Consider the following 13,280-nt stretch of genomic DNA (forward strand, 5'->3'; position numbering starts at 1 on the left):
GCGTTATACACGTGTGCGCGTTATACTCGAATAAATACGGTATACTAGGACTTTCTACTGAAAAATAAACTCCTTAATCCCTTAAGGACCAAACTTCTGGAATAAAAGGGAATCATGACATGTCACACATGTCATGTCATGTGTCCTTAAGGGGTTAAAGTCTTCATGCACTCCAAAGAGCCAAACTACCCATCATTATTATTTAATGTCAAAAGGAAAATGTATACATTTTTCATGAAAGCCATCCTTGACGAATATTCACATACACTCAGAGTCAGAGAAAGTGTGTCTGAGTGATACAGTTTTGCATACATTTTAGATTTACATTAATGTAAATTTCCCTTTTAATATAAAAAAAAATTAAAATGACAATAAATAAAAGAGGGCCAAAAATACACCCAGAAATTATTCTAAACATTCACAGACTAAAAGGTGTTAAAGAAAGCGCACTGGGTGTGCAGACATCTACCCTGCCAGGTGGTAGAAGTATATGGGCGACTTGTAGAGTCTAAGTTCATAAAATATTAGAAAGAATAATGCTGGTATACAAAATTACACTGTACTGTGAAATATCTAGATTTGAAGAAAAGGAATCCCTCCACTCAAAATGCTGTACAAGTTCTGAAGATGCAGTGTTGCAAAATCAAAACTGGATGTGCTAGTCAGAAATGTTTAACCGGGCCAAGCAGGAAATGCAAAAATTTAAAAAATACAGTCAGACTTCTGAGAGCTGATTTGCATAGATCCACTGGGTTACTATAGAGCAGGCTCCCCCAAACTCCGGCCCTCCAGATGTTTGCTGAACTACAACTCCCATGATTCTCAGTCTATTTCATTCATAGAATCATGAGAGTTGTAGTACAGCAACATCTGGAGGGCCGGAGTTTGCGGAAGCCTGCTATAGGGAGAATAGGATTTTCAAAAGCCCAACTGATAAGTTTAAAACAACGTTTAGCTTCATCAAGTAGACTAAGCTCGTTTGAGCAGGGTCCTCTTCAACCTATTGTTCCTGTAAGTTTTCTTGTAATTGTCCTATTTATAGTTACATCCCCACTCTCATAATATTGTAAAGCGCTACGGAATCTGTTGGCGCTATATAAATGGCAATAATAATAACAACAATAACAATAACAATAACAAGTGTTTAGCTTCCAGAAAAAAACAAATCTATGTAAAATCCCCATGAATATTTTTAGCTAAAAAAAACAAAAAAAAAATAAATAAATAAATAAACAACTTGGAGAGAGGAGGTAAAATAAATCAACTAGTAGACTAGCCAAAAGTCAAAACATCTGGCACAAGAGCATGAGGGCTCCAGGTATTTGTCAAACCTGTTTTAAATGGGACCTGATAAGTGTCAAAGAGTTAAAAAAATAAAATTTAAAAAAAAAGGAAGGAAGGAGGATTGATTTATAACTGGGACAGTACTGGGTCAACAACGCTCTCAGAGAAGCATTTCATTGGATGTTGCCCAGTAAGTATTTTACTCGTTGCGAGGAGAAAAAAAAAAAAAAAAAAAAGGAGTGGTCAGTTTAGCTCTAAAACGTGCAGAAGACATAGGATTTCAGAGACCTGGGAAATCTATATAAACCAATACATTTTTATTAACAGACTTGTTCAAATGTATTAAAAGAACACATGAATTTTAACCGAATTCTTTCCTTTCAGTATAAACATAGCTTTTCAAAAATGACGCATCCCTTATCAAGCATTACTGTTTAATAGGAAGATCTGCTTAACTAAACCTTTTGTTTATGATCCACAATTAAAATGTTTGTTTTGATTAATGAATTACAACTCTTTGAAAGCATGACTATTGCGCAAAGGTTAATAATTGTCAAAATTGATCTTAAGTTAATAAGATATTGCCAAAGCAAAGGAGCAGCTATTACACAACCACTTGTACCCTTCATCAATCATCCTCTAGCTACCATTTATGTGCCTATTTTAAGTACATTTCTTTCACCATGTTAAATAAATTGGTGACAACCACATCACATGGACTTAGCTCCTATTCACTAGTAGTAAGGTCAATAACAGAGAAACCTGTGATAAAGCTTAACAATACTTTTCTCAGCTCAGTTGGTGACACGGGAATCGGACACTTCACTGAATTGGAAGTAGTATTACAGGGAGCACTACACATATGTTGAACACACACATACAGCTAATTTTTAAGCCACCCTCCTGCTTCTTACGGTTTGGGTGCAGGAGGGTGGCTGATGGGAGTCGGTTGACTCTCCCCTCCTCACATCACCACAATGTGGAGAGTTTAACGTCTCCATGTAAAGCGTGGAGACTATGAACCTAAATGCTGCACTACATAGGAAGCAACTCTGGGTACACTGCTGCTGCCTAGTCACAACTCTACTGGCAATCAAACACTGCCTTTTCTATGGACAGGCAGCTTTTACATAAAAAAAAAGTCTGCAGTACAGGCTAAAGACAGCTAAACCCCTACATTAAGCTATAGTTGTTCTGGGGACTATAATTAACCCTTTAACCCACATGAAATTAAAAAAAAAAAATACACACACGGAATGCTGAAAAAGTACATGTGAAGGTGGAAGATATCTTCACCTTGCAACATCCTCACAGGGTGAGCAGAGGAGTCTGATCAGTGTGTCTTTTCTCTCTCCTGCTGCTGCTGCACAGTGATGGCCTGTTTGTTATTAGTAAAACAGAGATGGGTATGTAAGGGGGAGGGGTCAGAAGAAACTACCCTAGTAGGAAGGTGTCCCCAAGAATACAATCCGACTAAGTTTATAAACATTTATTACTTTTCAAAGAGTGTTTTATTTTGGCTATTTTTTATTTATTTATTTTATTAAAGTGTTCACTAGCTAGTTTAAAAAAAGAATAGTTGTCAAGTGATGCATGTCCCTTTAATATGAATTAGACTCCCAGACATCAGCTACTTTTTACACATAAATAGACAGCGGTTACATATAAGTTTGAAATGGATATAAAAGCGTTTTATTATGATGTCTCCAGAATCATTAGCATTATTTTATACACCAAGAGTCAGATCTACATGACAAAGTATTGGTAGTCACATTCCGTAGAAGCAGCTGTCTCAAGTTGCAGATATGACAGGGGCTGGGGAGACAGACACTGCAGAATTAAGGACAGCAGCTGTAAATAGCAAATAGCAGCTGCTGCCTGGAAGGGTTTATCCCAGTGATGCCCTGAGATTAGGGCAACCTCAACCCTAATTAAAAAAAAAAAAAAATATATATATATATATATATATATATATATATATATATATATATATATATATATATATATTAAAAAAAAGATACCAAACACACACAAATTCAGAATTCTGGAAAACAAAGCAATCTTTGGGAGTTGGATCTCACTTATTTTTCCTATAAAGCACAAACATTTATTTATATATAGTTGGAACACAGGGAGAGCACTTACTAGCCTGGTCAAAAAGAATGTTTGCTATATTTGCAGATATAAGAGTTTTACATATTATTGGAACATCAACATTAAAAATGCATTTATTTTTAATGTTAGAGGGTGTTCCTTGACTTTCAACTATTGAAAGTCTTCACCAGAAATGCCTCAAGTGGCTGATTAATTCTCTGATGGACAGCCACTGGAGGCATTTTGACAAATGTAAACCTAGCTTTTTCTCACAAACAGTAATGTTTTCAAAACTGCAGGCACAGGGCCTATGCATCAAAACCACTACATTAAGATGTAGATGTTTTGCTGGTTAGAGGACCCCTTTAAACAAATGTGAGTCTCCACAGAAACTCAATGTTTTTATATATAAATTAATCATTTATACAAATCTTTATAGAATTCAACATGAGAAGTCTCTAATTGGAGAGAATAACACATAATGGCTGTTAGAACCTTCAAGATGTGTCCATTTGTGGCACTACATATAAACAGATGATTATGTCCAGATGTAATCATCTGTTAAACAGTGCCATAAATTAACAGGGGATTAATAGATCACCTTTAACAACGGAAAACAATACCCTACCCCAAAACTATACCTTTTGTGTAATGCTTGGATTGTTTTGATCGCGATGAGGGAATTTTCCAAATAGTTTCCAGCCCAGATCACTTTGTTTTTCTAACTGGACACTTTTTTTCCTAGCAAAAATATTCCTAGAGAAAGAAAGAAAAAAAATAATATATATAAATTAATAAAAGGTAAAAAGTATAAAAATATACACAGGCATTTTCACTAAATTGAGAATTCAAGTTGAATTCGAAGTAAATTTCAAATACATTTCTTGTGTTAGCCTTTTTTCCTTTAAAAACAAGATTTGTTATCTTTAGTTAAAAAAAAATAAAAGAAATTGTTTGACCCGAGCCCAGCCTTTTAAGTTTTTAAAATTTACAATAAATAACCCTTTGTTTTCCTTTTTATCCAGTGCCAAAATTCAGTCAGTGCCGCCGCCTACTATTCCTCCCATTTCGACTTCTTTCCTCTTTGACCTCTTGTCTAATCCAGTTCTTCTCATAGAGATGCATTGTGGATAAGAAGCACATGCATGGCAAGCACCACACTACTCCAATCCAATGCTTCTCACTCAGAGAAACCCCGTACCCAATGCTTCTCACTCAGAGAAACCCCGTACCCAATGCTTCTCACTCAGAGAAACCCCGTACCCAATGCTTCTCACTCAGAGAAACCCCGTACCCAATGCTTCTCACTCAGAGAAACCCCGTACCCAATGCTTCTCACTCAGAGAAACCCCGTACCCAATGCTTCTCACTCAGAGAAACCCCGTACCCAATGCTTCTCACTCAGAGAAACCCCGTAGCCAATGCTTCTCACTCAGAGAAACCCCGTACCAAATGCTTCTCATAAAGATGCATTGATTGAATGTTTTACGTTCTCATGCAAAGTGTTGGGATTTTGAATGTCAATGAATAGTTTCAGACTCTGTTCTCGCTATAAAGCACCATCTAATGGCAGTCAATGTAACAGTCACTAAAGGTGTGTTTAGCCCCGCAATGCAAACATTGCCGTATCTCTAAAAAAATGCTTCTCGTAGAGGTAGGGTACACGCATGGGAGAGGCTGTATGGAGGAGAGGGCAGTGCCATCATCATCATTAGACATCCGTTGCCAGCATGTAAGGCATGACGACACATTATGCAAATAATTTAAATAAGCCAGCCCAAAACTCCCATTCGGAGTTTGCCAATGATCCTGCCGAAAGTGAATTTACACCTCCAGCAGCAACCTCAAATATTTTTGTAAGTGCAGCATTTTATAGATATTACTTGAACCATAACTACTTCATATCTCTGGAGTAGTTGTGGTGCTTGGAGTAAACCTCTAAAGATGCAGCAAATTGCATTATAATACAATTCAGACAAACTAATTAAGGGTAAACAATGTAAATGAACAGAAGAGATAGAAGCATTGTTTAAAGGATCACTATAGGGTCAGGAACACAAACATGTATTTCTGACCCTATAGTGTTAAAACAACCATCTAGTCCCCCTGGGCCCCTCATGCCTCCATAAATATAGCACAATCTTACTGTATTCAAGCCTGAAGCTGTAGATCTGCATGCTGATTGCATCAGAAAAACAAGCTGTCTGCTGACATCATCAGAAGTGGTGGCCTAATCCAATCACAGTGCTTCCCCATAGGATTCACTGAGACTGACAAGGAGGCAGATCAGGGGCAGAGCCAGCATGATTCAAACACAGCCCTGGCCAATCAGCATCTCTTCATAGAGATGAATTGAATCAATGAATCTCTATGAGGAAAGTTCAGCGTCTGCATGCAGAGGGAGGAGATACTGAATGTTTACTCTAAAGGGAAATATTCTGCTAAACTGGCAAAAGACTGACCTAGGGAAGACGTGGGGCCACACAAAATACACACACGAACTTGGCAATAACAAACCTGTTAGTTTGGCATTTGTGGTGGTAAAAATAAAGAAAAAAAAATCTCTAGGACCACATGCTACCAATATCATTAGCAAGAGTCAGAACAAATAATGTCAAGTCTACGTAACTGCATTTTTTCAAAGACATGAGTAAAAATCTAGATCCGGCACTTAAAAGATGTCAGTTCCCAAATGTATGCTAAAGCATTCAGTATGGTATTGGAAGAGAGGAGTTACAAGGTAAATTCACATAGTTGCTGTGGAAAATTCTCAAGCTAGAAAAAAACAAAAAAAACCACAACCACACGTTAGCAAATGCAAGTTTATACGGAGCCCGTATCTCTTAGCTTTCCTGATCTTTGACAGGACTATACAAAAGGTCATTGAACAAAGGATATATTGCCTATGACAAGTCTTCTTTATTATTTATAAATATATTTAATGTCACTGCCTAGAGAGGTTTTACTGTAAAAATTCCTACTTTGGCAGCTGGTTACAAAGTCAATAATAAATCTAGTCAGACATGTGGGAAAGGGTGGACCCAAAGACTTCTTAAAAAACGAATTTCTCCGAAATGCATAAACAATGAATTTGAGAGAAATAAGTAAAATGTGACATCCAACCTAGAATTAACATACCACAGACAGGGGGGGCAATGTAGGATGGCTACAAACAAAATTACACAAAAGGACATGTTTTGGGCACACCCTGCCCACATAGGAATTAAATACACTAAAGTCTATTTAAAATGCATTTCAAGACTTGAAACAAAATACCGAGATGATTTCACAGAATATACGTGTTTTAAGAATTCAATATGGTCTAAAACATACGTGGTTTTGGTAAAAGCCATACAAACTATTGGAGGTAGAGAATATTTCCCATGTAACCAAATCTCATGCAGCATTTTGTAAATGTTCTATGACGCATTTAAAAACATTAACATTCTATATTACTACCCCTAGATTTAATTATTGTGAAATATGTTAATCAATACAGAGATACATTTCATGCCATTGTAAATTTCTGGGTGTGATTTTTATTACAATAGTGTGTTTAGAACCCTTGCTAACAAAAGCCTTTCAAGTCTTCTCTGACAGCTATAGTGTTGGGAGTGCTCATAGCATATTGTTGCAGCTCCTCAAACAGCTGAATTTTTATCAGTGGTTAGGTAATTGAATCTGTATAGACGTTCACCACAGAACTACGCAGACAGCTCAGGTCATGGAAATGTCAACAGCATGCATCCTACAGGCACCAATGAAGCCCAAGCCCATGTCATATAGGTGGTCAGTCTTCCAAAAACAGAGACAATGCAGAGCTTACACGCTAGAAAAACACACAGAAATATAGAATATTTCCAGTAATTCCCTGCTGTCATATCTTTCAGCAACATCCATCATGGTAAGCGCACAATAGCAAGATAAACACCCATTTTGAGAAAGCCACATCGGCGAAAATCATATTTGGAATTTTTATACTTTACTACTGAATAAAGGAATTCTTTTGGACAAATAGACCTGGTTTGTGCCAATTTCCTATAATTTTATTTACCATTTTAAAATATATTTCCTTTGCTACTTGGCTTTTTACTACTACTCAAAAAGAAATCCGAGATAGGGATTATACCACCAGAGCAGTAAGCCTGTCCTACGCTGTTACTCCAAGAAAATCCGAGGTGGGGATTATACCACCAACGCTATATCAATAGAGCAGTGTTTCTGCTCTACACTTGTGAGTTAACTCTTATCACTCTTTTATACTCTATTTTATCACAATTGAGAGCACTATTGTTGCCTTTTATCTTCCCTTTGTAGCTTTAGATTACCAGAAGGTGCTGGCGGATACATCTTCTCACATACCACAAGCGGGGATTATACGGCTGTATGCTCTTCACACCAGAGCTGGCCATAGCTCTTTTAAATGTGAGTTCTCTACCGCTTGTTACTTACTGCACTTTTGGACTCTAGACATACTGCACTATTGGTTGCTTTCTGCCTCTTCTCTGTTTCATATATACGAACCAACATCCCGAGAAGTAACCACTCCCATTGAAGAGAATACGTCTTATCAAGTTTCCCTGATTATCTACTGCTACTCTAGCGAGACCTCCTACCCTTTCTAAGACTATTTTATTTGTATGGCCGCAGCCCTACCTCATCTTTTTTGCACAATAGCAAGATGTCTCATTCAAATCCGGTTAATACCCCACTTGGGTTTTAAAATTTCCTAATTTTTATCCATTTTGTTATTTAAATTGACCCACAGTATGTGGAAAACATCTACAAACAACTGTACATTATGGCTTCAAAACATACTGGCTCAACAAAAAATGCAAATACTGTCTCAGTCAACATACACAGTATATAGTGCCTGTTATCACAGTCCTGCAAAAACAAATCCCATGCAAAGTTTCAGTATGACAAAAAGAATTTAATGTAAAAACATGCAGCCCACCTTCTGTTTCAATAGCAAGAGCAGAGACTTCTAGCAAGAAATACTCTACTGTACGGTCACTTAACACAAAACTTCCCTATTAGGGGATCAGAAATAAAATTAAAGGAACACTATAGTCACCGAAATTACTTTAGCTCAATAAAGCAGTTTTAGTGTATTCCCCTGCAATTTCACTGCTCAATTCACTGTCATTTAGGAGTTAAATCACTTTGTTTCTGTTTATGCAGCCCTAGCCACACCTCCCCTGGCTATGACGGAGCCTGCATGAAAAAAAAACTGGTTATACTTTGAAACAGATGTATTTTACCTTAAATAATTGTATCTCAATCTCTAAATTGAACTTTAATCACATACAGGAGGCTCTTGCAGGGTCTAGCAAGCTATTAACACAGCAGGGGATAAGAAAATCTTAATTAAACAGAACTTGCAATAAAGAAAGCCTAAATAGGGCTCTCTTTACAGGAAGTGTTTATGGAAGGCTGTGCAAGTCACGTGCAGGGAGGTGTGACTAGGGTTCATAAACAAAGGGATTTAACTCCTAAATGGCAGAGGATTGAGCAGTGAGGCTGCAGGGGCATATTCTATACACCAAAACTGCTTCATTAAGCTAAAGTTGTTCAGGTGACTATAGTGTCCATTTAAAGGACCACTCTAGTGCCAGGAAAGCATACTCGTTTTCCTGGCACTAGAGTGACCTGAGGGTGCCCCCACCCTCAGGGACCCCCTCCGCCCGGCTCTGGAAAGGGGAAAAGTGTTAAAACTTACCTTTTTCCAGCGCTGGGCGGGGAGGTCTCCACCTCCTCTCCGCCTCCGTTCCTCCCCGTCGGCTGAATGCGCACGCGCGGCAAGAGCTGCGCGCGCATTCAGCCGGTCACATAGGAAAGCATTCATAATGCTTTCCTATGGACGCTTGCGTGCTCTCACTGTGATTTTCACAGTGAGAATCACGCAAGCGCCTCTAGCGGCTGTCAGTGAGACAGCCACTAGAGGAAATAGGGGAAGGCTTAACTAATTGATAAACATAGCAGTTTCTCTGAAACTGCTATGTTTATAAAACAATTAGTTAACCCTAGCTGGACCTGGCACCCAGACCACTTCATTAAGCTGAAGTGGTCTGGGTGCCTAGAGTGGTCCTTTAAGCTTACAGCCTCTCATTAACTTGAAACATTAAACAAACAGTGAGTGCCATTAGCTTCCATTTTACATACTATTTTTTATTTTTTTTTTATTTAAGTGACTGGGAACTAACAAGCAGTTGTATTGTGAGAGTACAAGTTGGTTGCTTCAGTTTAAGCAAAGCATGTTCACACACAATGGTGGCACACATACAAATGCTCAGCATTTCTCTCAGTCAAGCGAATGGAAGACCATGGATTGGCTTGGATGTAGTAGCCATTCCCTGTCTGCCTGCACAGCAGTTGTTAATGCTGCCCCAAATGCAAACAATCAGGACAAGCACTGTATGTTTATGCAGCAAAAAATCCCTGTTTTAATCTCGTTCAAACCCACCATACAAGGTCATTTGTAAATGCTACTGTTAGGAGAGACATTAAAACAGTACTATCCATTTGTCCCATTAATGGTACAGCCCATCTCCAGAACACTCTTAGAAACAACCTCTACAATGTCCCTTTACAGTTTTCACAATTGAAATGTCATTACAGTTCAGAAACACAGCCAGGGAATACACAGTGCAATGAAAGAAGAAAAGCAGAAACATTGTTATATTGTCACCTCTTGCACATAATCGGTAACGTGACAGAAAGGGGCCGAGAGAATAGCAATGACTGACAGGGAGCCAAGTTCAGCTGTGTGCATTTCTAGATTACATTTTATTTTTCAAACCTCACAACCACAGGTTTACTAAACCGAGAAAATACGTAGAGATATTATTAAAAAAAACCTGGGAAATGACCGGTCCCCTTTAATATACATTGCTGACTTTAGAGTGGTATATCCACATAAGATTGCCTAATACCACTGCTGCTTGCAACAAAAAACAGGTTTTTCACAGAACATGGAATGTCGAAACTGAGGCAGGTATCAGTAGATAAACTCACTGGGCGACAAAAAGACAACAGATGCCATTCAGTTACCAGAAACAAGAAGCAAGCTAATTGTGGGCCCCTGTAATACATTATGTAAATAATGCAACCTCATAGTGGCAATCCTGTTCTTGCCATCATTTTCAGTTAAAAGCTAGGATTGTGATTATCAATTCAGCTGTCTAACGAAAAATGCAAAACATCTGTTAGTTTGCATGTGTTTGTGTTTTCTTAACCCCTTAAGGACACATGACATGTGTGACATGTCATGATTCCCTTTTATTCCAGAAGTTTGGTCCTTAAGGGGTTAAACTCATAGCTGTAATATTGCAGACTGAAAATGTGTGGCTGATTGGGATACAGTCTTAATAGCTCACTTTTATTTTATTTTATTTTTAAACACACAAACTGTATTTAAAATGGAGTAAAATAAATTAACCTAAAGCTACTTGCAAATGATTATGTAGGTTAGTACCAAGAGTGTCAACATAAAAGACAGTTAACAACTTCGCATACAAACCTTTAACATTTCTGAAATTTGGAAACCGCTAAATTTAAATTATTTCATACTTCACAAAAAAAAAAAAAAAAAATAGATTACTGCCTATGACTACATACAAGTTAGGAAACATAATTTAAAAAATATATATATCTGTTAAATGGATATATTTTCTTGGGATATTGAGCAATAAGAGTCCAAAATTATAGACACCGAAAACATTAACTGTAAAACCACAAACAAACAAACCACGACTGAAGAACAAGCAGTAAACCCCTGTGTGTAAATTGCATTCACGCTCTGAACACACATTAAAACCTGCAATGAACAAACCACCGACACAGACAGACATTTCTAAATCTACAATTTCAGAGAGCAGGTAGAACATTCTACATCTGAATTCAAAGTTCCAAGATTTGCACACAGCCTTTACCCAGGATGAAAAGTCACACTTTTTTGTACACACCTGTCTACTATGAAGAGTATTGGGGGAGCAGCCATTGAGGTGATCGGAAGAACTCCGCAGAATATTTAGGGAAACCTTTCCGTAAGAGCCAAGGAGACCATAGTTTCTGATGACAATCACACAAGCACAATAGTTTTAAGGTTTTGAATCCATGCTAGTCAGGGTTGCCAGGAGTCTGAAGCGTCGGAGAGTCGAACTTTAGCTTGGTTCAGAGGGAAGCTTTGCTGCTGTGTCAACAGGGAAGGGCACATACTGCACAAGGCTAATCAGAGGGCTGGACCAAAGGACTATTCAAAGCATTCCACCCACAGAAAACTAGTACTGAAACAGCTCGGGTTACATTCTTCTGAACTGCTCACTGTGGGTTTATGGGCAGTCAAGGTAAAGGACAGTCCCATTATTAGGCAGCCCTGTACAGCCTAAAAATCAGTTGTGTTTTTTTGTTTTGTTTTTTTTTTGTATTCAATACAACACTACAAAAAACAGAGGAATGACAGATTGTGTACTTTAACCCCTTAAGTGCTAGAACAAATACAACAACTTAAAAGGTGTCGCCCTCTGGGTTTTTTCATATTTTATAAGACACGAGATGGTGACTGCTCCGCTTGCAGTGAGGGGTTCCCGGGGAGGCAGTTTTTACTTAGCTGATCCTATCCCTCATGGCCACCACCATCTTCTCCCCTTGTGGTCCTCTTCAGCTCCTGGTACTTCATCTGCCAGGAAGAGATGCCAGAACTATACCCCCAAGCATGCACAAGAGCACAACATTGATGTCTATGGAGGACCCTGCAAAATCATGGGATCCTCCCCATTTCCCGCAACAGTCACTAGCGACAGCGCATGGCTGGACAATGGATAATTCAAGTGTAGGAAAAATGCATAAGAAAAAACAGTCCGTACTTTATCTTTTGACTGGGTTGGAATTTCACATTCTTTATGAACGTTTTATAAAGATTTTATCTTTATTAAATGTTTATTTTACAGGGGGGTGAAGTGGCAGAGCCGCTTTAACAGCATACACCGTGGTCCTCGAAGAGGTTAAACAACCACTACTTCTTATTAATGACATTTTATTAAAGTGACAGTCCAAACGCCGTAATAACATACAGGGAGTGCTGAATTATTAGGCAAATGAGTATTTTGACCACATCATCCTCTTTATGCATGTTGTCTTACTCCAAGCTGTATAGGCTCGAAAGCCTACCAATTAAGCATATTAGGTGATGTGCATCTCTGTAATGAGAAGGGGTGTGGTCTAATGACATCAACACCCTATATCAGGTGTGCATAATTATTAGGCAACTTCCTTTCCTTTGGCAAAATGGGTCAAAAGAAGGACTTGACAGGCTCAGAAAAGTCAAAAATAGTGAGATATCTTGCAGAGGGATGCAGCACTCTTAAAATTGCAAAGCTTCTGAAGCGTAATCATCGAACAATCAAGCGTTTCATTCAAAATAGTCAACAGGGTCGCAAGAAGCGTGTGGAGAAACCAAGGCGCAAAATAACTGCCCGTGAACTGAGGAAAGTCAAGCGTGCAGCTGCCAAGATGCCACTTGCCACCAGTTTGCCCATATTTCAGAGCTGCAACATCACTGGAGTGCCCAAAAGCACAAGGTGTACAATACTCAGAGACATGGCCAAGGTAAGAAAGGCTGAAAGACGACCACCACTGAACAAGACACACAAGCTGAAACGTCAAGACTGGGCCAAGAAATATCTCAAGACTGATTTTTCTAAGGTTTTATAGACTGATGAAATGAGAGTGAGTCTTGATGGGCCAGATGGATGGATTGGTAAAGGGCAGAGAGCTCCAGTCCGACTCAGACGCCAGCAAGGTGGAAGTGGAGTACTGGTTTGGGCTGGTATCAGCAAAGATGAGCTTGTGGGGCCTTTTCGGGTTGAGGATGGAGTCAAGCTCAACTCCCAGTCCTACTG

General features: G+C 38.6%; 1 protein-coding gene across 1 annotated transcript in view; it reads right to left on the minus strand.

Moving 5' to 3' along the window:
* The window catches only part of TBC1D14 (TBC1 domain family member 14), a 61,586-nt gene extending 49,965 nt beyond the window's left edge, over nucleotides 1–11,621 (minus strand). Inside the window, exons 1-2 of the mRNA XM_063457747.1 lie at nucleotides 11,346–11,621; nucleotides 4,020–4,134 (exon numbers count right to left, since the gene is read on the minus strand). Of these exons, the coding sequence (XP_063313817.1) occupies nucleotides 4,020–4,134; nucleotides 11,346–11,380 (150 nt within the window). The 5' untranslated portion in view covers nucleotides 11,381–11,621. The remainder of the gene's footprint in view (nucleotides 1–4,019; nucleotides 4,135–11,345) is intronic.
* Between the last annotated feature and the right edge of the window lie 1,659 nt (nucleotides 11,622–13,280).

This window comes from Pelobates fuscus, chromosome 6 (assembly GCF_036172605.1).
Source record: "Pelobates fuscus isolate aPelFus1 chromosome 6, aPelFus1.pri, whole genome shotgun sequence".
NCBI lineage: Eukaryota > Metazoa > Chordata > Amphibia > Anura > Pelobatidae > Pelobates > Pelobates fuscus.